This window comes from Onychostoma macrolepis, chromosome 17, assembly GCF_012432095.1.
Source record: "Onychostoma macrolepis isolate SWU-2019 chromosome 17, ASM1243209v1, whole genome shotgun sequence".
Lineage (NCBI taxonomy): Eukaryota > Metazoa > Chordata > Actinopteri > Cypriniformes > Cyprinidae > Onychostoma > Onychostoma macrolepis.
The window spans coordinates 8432346-8448114 of NC_081171.1; the positions used below are offsets into that span (position 1 = coordinate 8432346).

Below are 15769 nucleotides of genomic sequence, written 5' to 3' on the forward strand. Positions count from 1 at the left end.
TTCATTTCAGAGGACATGTCCATAATCAGACTTTTTTTTATTTTTAAAAAAGACCAATTTGAGACATTTTCACCATTTCATTTAGTCTTCTTTTTATCTGAACTCTTATTGGTTATACGACAAATCCGGCTCAAAATGGATGTGAAATTATTATATATATATATATATATATAAATAAACGGTACACGTTACCTGCTTCTGAGGTTTTTGAATCAAGGAGTAAACATGACTGGGACAAAGCCTTCGACAATAGTTGTTTCGCTGAATAAAAACATTATTTATTTGATTGCTATTTTCAACATAACATTACTGGATTTCAAAATAAACTTAAGTTTTTTTCCACAAGTCATAGGAGGACACTGAAAATGTATTTAGTTCCAAGGTTTTCCAGTTGTAAAATGCATTTTATTTGGCTTTTTACAAAATGTTTACAATTAAGGCATAACTAAACATCTCTACAGTTTCTATGATTACAAATCAGGACTAAAATACAGCATTTAGGGTGCACACTCTTATGGTGTACATCTACCATTCACCCAATGAAAGTTTTGATGTCTGTATGAGTTTCTTTCCTATGTTGAACACAAAAGAAGACATTTGGAAGAATTCTGAAGAACCAAACAGTTTTTGGTCCCCGTTGACTTCCATAGTTAGGAAAGAAATACTATGGAAGTCAATGGGGACCATCACCTGTTTGATTACCAACATTATTTAAAATATCTTCTTTTATGTTCAACATAAGATCGACAAAAAAACTCATACAGGTTTGGAATGACACGAGGATGGGTAAACGATGACAAAATGTTAATTTTTGGGTGAACTATTCCGTAAAAGTGTGTCATTAAGGTGGCTAAATAAGGGTGAACCCAAACAGACGTGAAGCGGAGTGAGATGTCGATGGTCTGATTTCCATGTTAACTCTGTCTTATGCAGATGATTCCCTGAACCTCAAACCGCTCAAGAAGGAACCCATACATTTCCATGAGTGTCTGGGGCTTGAGTGTAAGGAATATTCCAGATCCACGGTTGATCTGCAAGGAGAAGAAAACACAACTGAAATGCAACAGCATACATTAATGGAAACCCTGGAGATTAACAGTCTCTGAGTCTGACCTGCTCCAGGCAGAGTTCATGATGCTTTGAGATGATGCAGAATTACGTATTTGCCTTGGGCCAACAAAAATTCCCAGTATGGACAGAAGAGAAGATTCTGACCTTTCCCTGAAGGCTGACCTGCCTTGAGATATATGCTCACCTGTGGCAAAACTACTGGTGTGTGTACTGTATCAGTATGAAGGATTGTGCACAAACTGTGCGGTTTACTTAATAATGTATTATAAGATATTGACTTCTATAAAAGACTGTAGAAAAGCAGTATCCATGGTAACCAGCTGACACAACTGGATTTAATCTCAAAACAACCCAGCAGTTAAAATACCTCTAAAAAGCACATGAAACAAAACAATGTGGTGAATGAGGCAAATGGTTCATTTTTAAACTGCGATACCTGTGATATGAGAACATTACAATGTTATTGTTAACAATACATAACAGTGTTATTTTAGTATCATTGAGATACTATACAGTTGTTGTTAATCTTTTGAATTAGTTTTTATATGTTGTTTCATTTTAATTTTAGATAAAGCTTCTGTCCTTTTTATTATTTAAAAAAAAAATGTCTATATAATTTTATTTCTCTTTTCAGTTTTACTTTTAGTATATCAAGTCGAACCAAATGAACAATTGATGCAGGATGAATCATGCATTAAAATGTAATACTTATAGTTAGGGGTTTGTTTAGATCCCTAAGCCCAAGTATGCAATAACGATGAATAACGATGATTGCCTTTGCAAGAACTACAAAATTATTTAATTAGTGCAACAATTTCAAGAACTTTCAATAATGACAGTTTTTTTCATCTAACAGCAGGAACACACAGCAGTAGGGCTGCACAAACATTCACATTCAGGCTTAATTGTTGCCTGGAACAGCAGCCATATACGTGAAGAGGAAGTGAAGCAATCTAATCATGCCAGAAGGGGTGCATAAAAATTGCATGCAATTTACCAAAATGATTACTGAAAATAAACAAGAATGACACAATTCTGACCTGATCTATTCTTGCAAATTAAAAAAACATTCATAAAGAACAACCTAATGTTTTTGGAAGGAAGATTTCTCCTAAAAATGAAAATTATTATCAACTTACTTCACAGCTGTGGTAACTTTCATTGTATGGAAAATAGAAGCTTGAACGATCTGGGTACATAGATGACAGAATTTAGTTTTTCGGGTGAACTATTACTATAATGAGAGGATCTTAAGCAGCACTCAACGGTCTCCTCACTGAATTAAAGAACTAGACTCAAGTAGCTACTGAGCAGCGGTCCATTCTAATTCACAATAGCTGGTCCCTTTTTGGTCGTGAGCCAAGACTGAGCCTGTTTGAAGAGTAGAGAGTGATGAGAAGCTGATTTAGAGGGAAACATCACTGAGCAGAAACAGCAGCAGCAACAGTCAGGTCAGAAATAGAAATTTATTACATTAGTCTTAATATAGAGGTGCAGGTACTTTTTGAGGTGTACATTTGAGTGTGTGACTGGGTTCAGTCTGTATTAATATCACAGGTGTTGACAGCAGGGGCTCAGATGAAATGAACTGTGAGAGTGAGCATGACGGATGCTCTTATTAAAGAAACCATAATCAGTAACATATCCCCTCCCCATAAGAGAAGTCATATTTTAAAAACTCCTTTTACACATAAAATAGTACCTCTAAGAAACACTTTTCAATTAATACATGTCATTTAAAATGTCACTTTTTTCCTTTGCCTAAAAAATTCAGATTTTAATGAAAATAAGCATGTTTTTTATTCTTCCTAATCCTCAATAATCTAATGTATAAGAACGTTTCACTTTTGAGTACACTCTATTTGTATTTTTATTTAAATCAGAAAAAAAAACTAAAATATTATAATATAGATAATACATTTAAATAATTATTTATGGAATTGAAATAATGAGACTTTTTTTGGATTACAATAATGAGTATTAGGGTGGAAATGTGCTTATGAAAATTGCATTATAAAAATGTCACAATTTGGGAGAGAAGATCAAGATTTTTCTCAAGATTTTTTCTATAAAAAAAATGCTGTTTTTCCAAACCGTTCGATTCTAGTTTTTAAAACAGTGTCGTTTGGAACTTACACTCAAAATGATTAATTACAAAGTAATATTAATTTAACCCCATGCTGGTGCTCTGGCAAGCAGTGCATCTGACAGAAATAACACTTGAGACCAGATTACTTCCAAGCAAACAGCTATTTGCAAAAATGAAATCAAGTGCAAAAGAAATTCTCTTTACCTGAAGATTTTCATGTATTTCCTTTAGTATGAAGAAGGTCAGGTATGGAAGATCATGTTGCCATGATGCATGCAGAGAAGTTTGCAACTGCACATTTGCTTTGTAAAGCCCAGGGTTATCTGTCTGTTTCCTAAAAGCTTTAATTACAGGTCTCAAATGGCCTTCTGGGTATTATGTAGTCTGCCGTATGCACAACAGTAAAGCTTTGGGTGACTTGAAGAGGCAGAAACGCTTGTGTGACTCCATCGCAGTTAATTGTTACACACACAGTTATGTAAACGAATGACATTGGAACAGATCCAGAGGGAAACTGAATATCACACGAATGAGTATCAACAAGGACAGTGACACGACGCATTTGATTGGATAAGCAATCATGTGTAGGAAATGAAGTGCCTCTATTAAGCATTTGTGCACTGATAGCAGAGGCGAGACACTACGAAAGGCCTCGGTGGAAATAACTTTCATCTGAGCTTTCAGTGAGTGCTGTCTGTCCTGGCCGCGACTCTTTGAGTGGATGACTGGAGAATCATAGTTCTGTCCTCCACTTGCACTCATTACAGAACACTAAAATATGCTTCATTTATTGTCTATTACAAAAAATTAATTAAAAAAAATACAAATAAAAAATAATAATAAAAATAATTTAGTCTGACAAATGCAATTCAGGCCAAGCTGAGAGACACTCTTCAAACAGTATGTCATCATTTCGGAGTTGCATTTTAACCTAATTTGTGTACAAATGTTTGGCAGTCTGATTAAATAGGTAAAAATATGTTAAATATAAATTATATATAATTCATATAAATTCTGGACATACTGTGCAAAGTATACACTACTAGTTCAAAAGTTTGGGGTTGGTAAGATTTTTTTAAAATATATGTGAAAGAAGTCTTATATGTTTACAAAGGTTGCATTTGTTTGAACAAAAATACAAAATAGTACTATTGTCAATATTATTTATTTACTTATGTTTTACTACTATATCAGCAACAATAGCTATATTCATGGCAACATTAACAGTATCATTTCAATACATCTTTTACAACATTTTCTTAAGCACAATAACTATACAAAAATATACATTTTTCAAATATTATTTATTTTAAGATCATTGTTTTCAATTTAGAATATCTGTTTAAATGCAATTTAGTCCTGTGGTGAAAGAGCTGAATTTTCAGCAATTCTTTCAGAAATCATTATTCTAATATTCTGATTTGGTGCTCAAGAAACATTCATTATTATCAACGTTGAAAATAGTTACAGCTTAATATTTTATTAGGATCATTGATCAATTGAAAGTTCAAAAGAACAGCATTTATTCAAAATAGAAATCTTTTGTAACATCATAAGTGTCTTTACTGTCATTTTTGATCAATTTAATGCATCTTTGCAAAATAAAAGTATTAATTTTTTTTTTAAAAAGAAAAGAAAAGAAAAAGTACTGATCCCACACTTTTGAATGGTAGTATATATCCTAATAGAATATATGTGAGCCTGGACCACAAAACCAGTCATAAGTAACACATGTATATTTGTAGCAATAGCCAACAATACATTGTATGGGTCAAAATTATTGATTTTTCTTTTATGCCAAAAATCATTAGGATATTAAAAAAAGATCATGTTCCAAGAAGATATTTTGTAAATTTCCTACTGTAATTATATCAAAACTTAATTTCTGATTAGTAATATGCATTGCTAAGAACTTTAAAGGCAATTTTCTCAATATTTAGATTTTTTTTGCACCCTCAGATTCCAGATTTTCAAATAGTTGTATTTCAGCTAAATATTGTCCGATCTTAAAACCATACATCAATGGAAATGTTATTAATATAAAGGTTATTCAGCTTTCTGATGATGTATAAAACTCAATTTCAAAGAAACTGACCCTGATGCCTGGTTTTGTGGTCCAGGGTCACACATAATGTAATATATATTCCAAACACAGATAAAAAGATTCACTGATAGAGTGCTAAAAGATAATTTACTGCTAAAAGCCCATTGAAAGCACATTGATACATCATAATCAGTGCAGAAGCCCCAGCTTCCTAAACATACCGAGAAGAACGCCCACTTTCATCTTGATCCGCAGGCCACGCCCACTGATCCCACTTCATGCCTGAAGCCTCTGTTATCAAAAGACCTACGCTGCTATGGCAACCACAGAGGGCTTCTGCCTCAGTTCATAAACTGATGACACCCTTGGTTTCAATAGTACCATCGATTGCCACCTCTATTTTCTCACCATGATTAAAGGTCGTCAAACTGACGTGTCAGGGGCAGGGCCCATAGCGCTGTTATTTTCATTTACTAAGAATGTGGCGCTAATGACAGCTGGATTTTCTCTGCAATTATAGGGCTGAGCAATCAAACGGTCTTTGGCAGAGACTGATATAAGTACTAGTGATTCCTGACTTTATCAGTAGCATGTGGATACCCAAAAACAGAATAAAATAATCTTATATCTCAAAACAAAGCAAAAACTGAAAATTAAAAAAAGCACAAAGTCTGTCTAATATGCTCTATTTTCAACATCAGGTGCTTTATTTTTCTCTGCAAAACTTCTGTGCCCAAGACCATAATTTAGAACCAGTAATTTCAAGTTTGCCCCGCAAGTCATGGTTAAATATCATGGCACTTCCAACAAAGGAATGACATTTCTTGCACCCTTTCCTATGAGCTTGGGTTAAAAAAATGGAGATAAGTATAAAATGACATACTGTGCTTTCCCTAGAACTGGATTTGGACTTTCATAAAACAATTTCAGAAATATAAAAAATATATAAATTTAAAAAAAATGATTTAACATTTTCGATGTTTTAACACCAATTTTATCACACCAATTAACATGAAATCTCTTTTTCTTTTGATAGCATGCGTTGAAAGCAAAAATGGGGATATATCCCTGTGAGCCTACTGCCTCTGAATCTGTGCTTTTGCACAAAAGTCTGAACCACAAAACACTGTAATTACCCAGCAGATGATAATGAGTTAATTTAGTGTCATCAGCCAGTCCTGCAGGCTAGTTTGGGTTCATTTGCAATTATGCTGTCAGTCAAAACAATGCAGTTTCACTAAACAGCCATATACTTTACTCATGACTACAACGCTTATTTACATAAAATGGCAGGCTTTTCGTCATACACATTGGCTTACAGGAAGCTGACAAGAAACATCCTTTTTCTTCTTGCATACATACATACATTCATACATGAACAGATAAAGAAATTCATTTATTTGAAATAGAAATCTTTTTTCTATTCTATTCTTTTTTTATCTTAGTTGTATTTAAAAACAAAATAAATAACCTCATTGATCGACTTAATGAGTATCAATGAATTTTAGTTTTTTTTTATTATTGTTATTTTTTAATAAATGTGACACTGGACGACAAAACCAGTCTTACGTGTCAATTTTTCGAAATTGAGATTTATACATCATCCAAAAGCAGAATAAATAAGCTTTCTGTTGATGTAGGGTTTGTTAGGATCGGACAATATTTGGCTGAGATACAACTATTTGAAAATCTGGAATCTGAGGGTTCAAAAAAATCAAAATATTGAGAAAATCGCCTTTAAAGTTGTCCAAATGAAGCTCTTAGCAATGCATATTACTAATCGAAAATTACGTTTTGATACATTTACGGTAAGAAAATATCTTCATGGAACATGATCTTTACTTAATATCCTAATGATTTTTGGCATAAAAGAAAAATTGATAATTTTGACCCATACAATGTATTTTTGGCTATTGCTACAAATGTACCCCAGCGACTTAAGACTGGTTTTGTGGTCCAGGGTCACAAATGCTTTATTAAATGAGAACATGAGAGAATTTGGGTGGCAGTAAATGTCATGTTTCCTCATTATTAATCCCATTTGATGGCTTAGAGCACACCACTGTGCAGGAAATTAAATGGCCATTAATTGTGCCATGCACACCCCTTGTGCTTCACTGCTGTCAGCAATTAAAATACACACTGTGCTATCTTGAGTAGCTGTCTTTGAACACCTTGCTCATCACATATAGAGATGTACACTCAAGAAACACACTTATTCATTATACAAAAGGCTGCTATAATTAAAGAGAATGTAAGATAGCTAGAAAACAAATAAGTGTCAAAGAGCAAATTAAGACACTTGTATCAAAATCATTTATTTATTTAGCCTAGATACTGGCCTGCACTGCAAGCTTTCATTTAGGCTTTTGCGTTATGCAATTAATGCCTACAAAGTGTTTCCTTAGCAATCATTTGAACTCTGAAATTCAAAGTAAAGGTTAACCGTTCTTCAAGCGATGATTCAGAGTACTTTTTACGCATTAAGCAAACCTTTAAACTTTGATGCAAATGCCTCATTGAAGTGTAAATCTGTCGTTTTAAATATGTGTGGTTGTTAAGAGTTCAGAAGAACATCTCTGACATTTTAATGAAGGTTGGAACTACAATGAATCTCAGTCGAGTTACTTTTGGGGGATGACACAATGTTCAGTCTTACCTTTGCTTGAGTAACGCTGAGGTGGGAGGTCAAAAGGCACTGGGAAGCCTTTGGAGGAGCTGGAGGCCGGAAACACATTCTTCTCCACAGGAAATGTGCTCATATTCTACACAGACAAAGAGAAAGCACATGCATTATTAATGCTCAATAGGGATGTGCAAATCTGTTTATGTTCAAATTCAAAATCAACCAGTCTGATATTCAACATCTAAATAAGCTAAATAGAAATTAGCCTACTTATTGCACAAAACTCTCACTGTTCACACACAAAAATTATTAACAGCAACACTGCAAGAGAGGCTTAAATAATCACTACTTGGCCAGATGACTAGTTGACTATCATGCTCATATCTAATGCCTAAAGTTTTAGTTAAGAATTAACTAGCATCCTACAAAAAAAATGTTTTCACACAAATAAATAATTATATTCATAATAATAACAACAACAACAACTCTGAAATATATGACAAAAAAACAACAACAGTATTTCCATAAAAAGAACCAGTGGATTATTTACATTGATCAAAAAAGAGTGCAAACATGTATAAAAAAAAATAAAAAAATCCCAAACTCAATGAAAGACCCATTTATTTTAACCTCATATCAATAGACCTTAAGATATGCCATGACGCCCATGAACTCAGATGATGGAGACAACGTCATGACAAAAGTGCTCATCCAGCTCTAATGAGAACGTGTGCATTTGTTCATCCTGTTTTCTGTGGAAAAAGCCAGAGGGGAGCAGGGCTGTTCAGAGGGAAGCTAAACTCTCATTTGTGTGGTGGGCATGATGATGGAGGGGGCTGGATAGATTTAAAGGGCAGTGGGGAATATATCACCCTGACTCAGACAGCTAAAGCTTTCACAAACCCAGAGAGACGCAGCAGGCGCAAGCACACGCAAACACTGTCCTGCTATCTGTGAAGAAAAAACAGGAAGTGACCTAGAAACTCAATATAAAAAGTTGGAAACAGTTCATTCTAAATATGGAAGGCACTTGGGAATGTTTAGAAAGCTTTTTATATACATTTACATTTAATAATTTAGCAGACGATTTACAACTTGGACATGTAAGTAATCCAACCAGCATTTAGGACTGTGTTAACCACTAAGATTAATTACATGTAATAACTGTCTTCCTCTAAACTCCCTCTTTCTAAAGGCCACTTTACCCCGATGCAAGACCACAAGCACTGTCATCCACGTTATATACTATATAGTGGTGGCCAAAATTATTAGAACACTAGTATTTTCATGAGCTAAAAAATGGTTTTAAATCAGTTATTTCTATCTTTTGCTGTAGTGTGTCAGTAGGAAATATCAATTTACATTTCCAAACATTCATTTTGCCATTAATTGTAATAATTCAGTGAGAATTTTGTTTGCACAAGGAGTCTGACAACAGCCAGTGCTTCACACAGAGATCTGATCTCATCATCATCCAGTCTGTCTGGAATGACATGAAGAAACAGAACAAACTGAGACAGACTAAATCCAGACGAACTGTGGCAACGTCTCCAAGATGCTTCAAGAAGCATATATATATATAAACTAGTGCTGTCAATCGATTCAAAAATTGAATCGCGTTAATCATGATTAATCGCAAATGTAAAATACTAGGATTTACCTGTAAATGTGTTGAAAAAGAAATGCATGACAAACTAGTTAAAGGAAACAGAACCTTTCACACTTCTGCCAGGTATGAGACATAATCCTTATTATTCTTTTATCATTATTCTTTTGTTTTTATTCAGCCATTATCAGCCTTTATACTGGCAATAAAACGTTTACCAAGCCACATCGCTTCAAAATCCCAGTATACATTTACCCAACTATTATCAAAAGTATTTCTAAATAAATAACAACTGCCTCTCCGTTCTTAAGTTGCCAGGTATACATCCCAAGTATAATATACAATAGTAAAAGGATAATTAAAATTTTTTATTGGTCTATATACACTTTGGGCGGCCGCCGTACATTATAAAAGTAGCCCAAAAAACCGCAACCCACAGCTCTGTAATTTTTTTCCCGCGACTGTATTTTCAAAATAGCCCACTTGTGCTGCTGCCCTGGCAACACTGGTTCGCTGCGCTGTACCTTCATCACACAATGATAGATAACCTTCCGCGCTGCGACGACGGGAAGAAGTTGGGGTCAAACCTTATCAAACGATTAATTTGCGTTAAAAAAATATTAACGCATTAAAATTTTTGATTAATCACATGCGTTAACGCATTAACGTTGACACCTAATATATATATATATATATATATATATATATATATATATATATATATATAGATAGAGAGAGAGATAGATATACACACACACATACATATATACAGTGAGAAAATAAGTATTTGAACACCCTGCTATTTTGCAAGTTCTCCCACTTAGAAATCATGGAGGGTCTGAAATTGTCATCGAGGTGCATGTCCACTGTGAGAGACATAATCTAAAAAAAATCCAGAAATCACAATGTATGATTTTTAACTATTTATTTGTATGATACAGCTGCAAATAAGTATTTGAACACCTGTCTATCAGCTAGAATTCTGACCCTCAAAGACCTGTTAGTCTGCCTTTAAAATGTCCACCTCCACTCCATTTATTATCCTAAATTAGATGCACCTGTTTGAGGTCGTTAGCTGCATAAAGACACCTGTCCACCCCATACAATCAGTAAGAATCCAACTACTAACATGGCCAAGACCAAAGAGCTGTCCAAAGACACTAGAGACACCTCCACAAGGCTGGAAAGGGCTACGGGAAATTGCCAAGCAGCTTGGTGAAAAAGGTCCACTGTTGGAGCAATCATTAGAAAATGGAAGAAGCTAAACATGACTGTCAATCTCCCTCGGACTGGGGCTCCATGCAAGATCTCACCTCGTGGGGTCTCAATGATCCTAAGAAAGGTGAGAAATCAGCCCAGAACTACGGAGGAGCTGGTCAATGACCTGAAAAGAGCTGGGACCACCGTTTCCAAGGTTACTGTTGGTAATACACTAAGGCGTCATGGTTTGAAATCATGCATGGCACGGAAGGTTCCCCTGCTTAAACCAGCACATGTCCAGGCCCGACTTAAGTTTGCCAATGACCATTTGGATGATCCAGAGGAGTCATGGGAGAAAGTCATGTGGTCAGATGAGACCAAAATAGAACTTTTGGTCATAATTCCACTAAACGTGTTTGGAGGAAGAAGAATGATGAGTACCATCCCAAGAACACCATCCCTACTGTGAAGCATGGGGTGGTAGCATCATCTTTGGGGTGTTTTTCTGCACATGGGACAGGGCGACTGCACTGTATTAAGGAGAGGATGACCGGGCCATGTATTGCGAGATTTTGGGGAACAACCTCCTTCCCTCAGTTAGAGCATTGAAGATGGGTCGAGGCTGGGTCTTCCAACATGACAATGACCGAAGCACACAGCCAGGATAACCAAGGAGTGGCTCTGTAAGAAGCATATCAAGGTTCTGGCGTGGCCTAGCCAGTCTCAGACCTAAACCCAATAGAGAATCTTTGGAGGAGCTCAAAGCCAGAAACCTGACTGATCTAGAGAAGATCTGTGTGGAGGTGGGCCAAAATCCCTCCTGCAGTGTGTGCAAACCTGGTGAAAAACTACAGGAAAGCGTTTGACCTCTGTAATTGCAAACAAAGGCTACTGTACCAAATATTAACATTGATTTTCTCAGGTGTTCAAATACTTATTTGCAGCTGTATCATACAAATAAATAGTTAAAAATCATACATTGTGATTTCTGGATTTTTTTTTTAGATTATGTCTCTCACAGTGGACATGCACCTCGATGACAATTTCAGACCCCTCCATGATTTCTAAGTGGGAGAACTTGCAAAATAGCAGGGTGTTCAAATACTTATTTTCCTCACTGTATATATATATATATATATATATATATATATATATATATATATATATATATATATATATATATATATATATATATATATATATATATATACACACACATATATACATACACACACACACACGTGGTCAGAATTGTTGGTACCCTTGGTAAATATGATCAAAGAAGGCTGTGAAAATAAATGTGCATTGTTAATCCTTTTGATCTTTTATTTAAAAAAAAAAAAAAAAAAATAATTCACAAAAAAATCTAAGCTTTCATTGGAGGATAAGAATTTAAAACAGGGGGAAATATCATTATGAAATAAATGTTTTTTATCAAATACATGTTGGACACAATTACTGGTACCCCTAGAAATTCTTATGAGTAAAATATATCTGAAATATATTGCCATTTATATTCACAATTTTGAGCACACCAGCGTGATTATGAACATGAAATTATCCAGCCATGGTTTCCTGTTTCACAGAAATATAAATAGGAGGAGAAAAAAAAAACAAAGGCCAAATTCCAAATTAATCATCCATCACAATGAGAACACCCAAAGAATATATTTCTGATGTGCAGCAAAAGATAATTGAGCTTCACAAATTAGTGAAGTGGCTTTAAGAAAAGAGCTAGAGCAGTGAAAATTCCCATTTCCACCATCAGGGCAATAATTAAGAATTTCCAATCAACATAAAATGTTATGAATCTGCCTGGAAGAGGGCGTGTGTCTATATCGTCCTAATGCACGGTGAGAAGGAGAGTTTGAGTGGCTAAAGACTCTCCAAGGACCACAGCTGGAGAATTGCAGAAAAAGGTTGAGTTTCAGGGTCAGAAAACCTTTAAAAAAATGATCAAACAGTGCCTACATCACCACATGTTGTTTGGGAGGGTTTCAAGAAAAAAAAAAAATCAAGAAAAGAAAATGCTTTCACCAAAAAACAATCTCCAGCATATTCAGTTATCAGACGTGACTGGAACTTCAAATGGGACTGGCTTCTATGGTCAGATGTAATTAAAAAATGAGCTTTTTAGCAGCAAACACTCAAGATAGGTTTGGTGCACACAGGGATAAAAAGTACCCCATGTGTACAATGAAATATACTGCTGTATTTTTGGTGTTGTGGGCCTATATTTCTGCTGGAGGTCCTGGACATCTTGTTTAGACACATGGCATCATGGATTCTATCAAATATCAACAGATCAAAAATCAAAAAGTGACTAACTCTGTTAGAAATCTTATAATGGGCCATGTTTGGATCTTCCAACCGTACAATAATCCAAACACAAACCTCAAAAACAACACAAAAATGGGTCACTGAGCACAAAACCAAGCTTCTGCTATGGCCATTTCAGTTCCCTGACCTGCACCCTATAGAAGATGATGAGGATCTGGAGTGATTCTCCAGATCATTTGGCAAAGGGTCCAAATGATCACTTGATGGTGCTTCGTGAACACTCTCGCCTTTTATGGCGGCGCCATTGCGCATGCAAAGATGTACCGGGAGATGCGCGATCATTAGACGGCCGATCGTCATTTCCAAAGGCAAATATTCCCCTTCAGAGTCAGAATAGGCGAATAGCATTTGCAACACATCCTCACGGTACAACTATTCACTCCAGACCAATCCATTTCAGCCTCTGCCCTGGTCGACTCGGGTTCCTCGGAGAACTTCATCTCAGAAGACCTGCAACTCGTCTATGCCTATCCCTTCAGCGGCATGCCCGGGAACTCCGAGTCGAAACCATCAAAGGAAAGCTGCTAGGACGTGGGCGGGTCAGATTGGAGGCCCGTCGATGAAGCTAAAAATCGGAAATCTGCACGAAGAGGAAATCAACAGTAAAATAGGAGAAAGTAGTAAATTATTACTATATTACTGTGCCATAGTAAAATACATGTGCCTATTTTTTGATCAGTTGACCAGCTATCTGCCCAATCAGGTATCTAGGTGACAGTTTATAGTTCTTGAGAGTATGTAACTCTCATTGCATGGCACAGCGCACAGACCTGCCCCTCACTGACTGCACCTGTACGGCCTGCCGGCGGCCCTTTGGCGCGATCAGAAAAAAGACGCAATCTGGCTGATCATCAACAACGCAATGCCTCTCCTATGAACACTAAGACCACGTCCACCCCTGCCACCTCCATCCCCCATCCCGTTGGGCAAAGGGTCCAAATGATCACTTGATGGTGCTTCGTGAACACTCTCGCCTTTTATGGCGGCGCCATTGCGCATGCAAAGATGTACCGGAGATGCGCGATCATTAGGCGGCCGATCGTCATTTCCAAAGGCAAATATTCCCCTTCAGAGTCAGAATAGGCGAATAGCATTTGCAACACATCCTCACGGTACAACTTTTATTAGAAAATTGGCGATTTTCTCTCACAAATCTCACAATTTACTCAGACGCTATAAACTGAACTGCTTCGCATCAATGACACCATAGTTCACTTTCTCTGCTATTTCTCGAACAATTTTGGTCTAGAATCAAGTACTACATGTCTGCCATCTAGTGGTAGGGAATACAAATGAGATATTACACTATATTAGGAACTACAGTCAATTTAATGAAGTATGACGTCTTGTCGCAATTTTGCGACTTTGGCGCTAGAGGGTTAAACAGGGGTACATCTGGCTATCCAGTTCTCCAGCGGCATCAAGTTTCTTTTGTGGGTAAGAAGGACGGGGGCTTGAGGCCATGTATCGATTATCGAGCACTGAATGCCCAAACAGTGAAACTCCCATATCCACTTCCCTGGTCCCGGCCGCTCTCGAGGAACTCCGTGGGGCCCGCATCTTCTCGGCTGGACCTGCGCAGCGTACAACCTCGTTCGCATCCGGGAGGGTGACGAGTGGAAGACGGCATTCATTACTCCCTCATGCCACTACGAATATCTCGTAATGCCGTATGGCCTTGCCAACGCCCCTTCTGAGTTTCAAGAATTCATGAACGAGGTGTTCCGGGAATTCCTCCATCGGTTCGTCATAGTCTACATAGATGATATCCTGATCTATTCCCAGAACCTGGCCGACCATCGCCACCACGTTGCGCAGGTCCTCCAGAAGCTCAGACAACACCATCTGTACCTAAAGCTCGAGAAGTGTGAGTTCCATCGCCCCATGGTGCAGTTCCTTGGGTACATCATAGGAGAGGATGGTATCCAGATGGACCAGGGGAAAGTGACTGCCGTCACCGACTGGCCCACTCCTCAGTCAGTCAAGGAACTCCAGAGGTTTCTGGGTTTTGCCAATTTCTATCGCCGGTTCATCAAGAATTTCAGTTTGCTCACAGCCCCACTCACCACCCTGCTCCAAGGAAAGCCCAAGTCCCTTTGGAGTCCCACGGCCCCCATCCTTCGTCATCCAGACCCCCAGGTACCATTTGTGGTGGAAGTCGATGCCCCCACCACAGGGGTCGGGGCCGTGCTGTCCCAGCAGTATGGTGAGCCTCCTCGCCTCCAGCCTTGCGCTTGTTACTCCAAGAAACTGACCCCAGCGGAGCAGAATTATGATGTCATCAGGGGCCCTCTTGAATTTCATAATATTCAGGAAATAGTAGATATTGAATTGATATTTGAACTTATTTGCATGTTTTGTTTTTGTTTTTGTCTTTTTATCCTCATTCCAAATGATCAGAAAAGAGGAAACCTACAATAAAACAGGAGAAAGTACTAAATTATTACTAAACTATATAGTAGTAAAACGAATGTGAACAGTAGCCTACTTTTGATCAGTTCATCAGTAATATTCAGGAAATAATAGATATTGAATGGATGTTTGAACTTATTTGCATGTTTTTTGTTTTGTCTTTTTATCCTCATTCCAAATGATCAGGAAAAGAGGAAATCAACAGTAAAATAGGAGAAAGTAGTAAATTATTACTATATTACTGTGCCATAGTAAAATACATGTGCCTATTTTTTGATCAGTTGACCAGCTATCTGCCCAATCAGGTATCTAGGTGACAGTTTATAGTTCTTGAGAGTATGTAACTCTCATTGCATGGCACAGCGCACAGACCTGCCCCTC

At 37.0% G+C, this 15769-nt stretch overlaps 1 protein-coding gene across 3 annotated transcripts in view; it reads right to left on the reverse strand.

Moving 5' to 3' along the window:
• Positions 1-263: 263 nt before the first annotated feature.
• The window catches only part of tdp1 (tyrosyl-DNA phosphodiesterase 1), a 40419-nt gene continuing 24913 nt past the window's right edge, over positions 264-15769 (reverse strand). For 2 of the 3 annotated variants that reach the window (XM_058749564.1, XM_058749563.1), the window contains exons 15-16: positions 7864-7969; positions 264-1031 (exon numbers count right to left, since the gene is read on the reverse strand). In XM_058749564.1, coding sequence (XP_058605547.1) covers positions 958-1031; positions 7864-7969 — 180 coding nt within the window. In that variant the 3' untranslated portion in view covers positions 264-957. Of the gene's footprint in view, positions 1032-7863; positions 7970-15769 lie in introns of those variants that run through there. The other variant, XR_009266741.1, reaches the window with a different exon arrangement.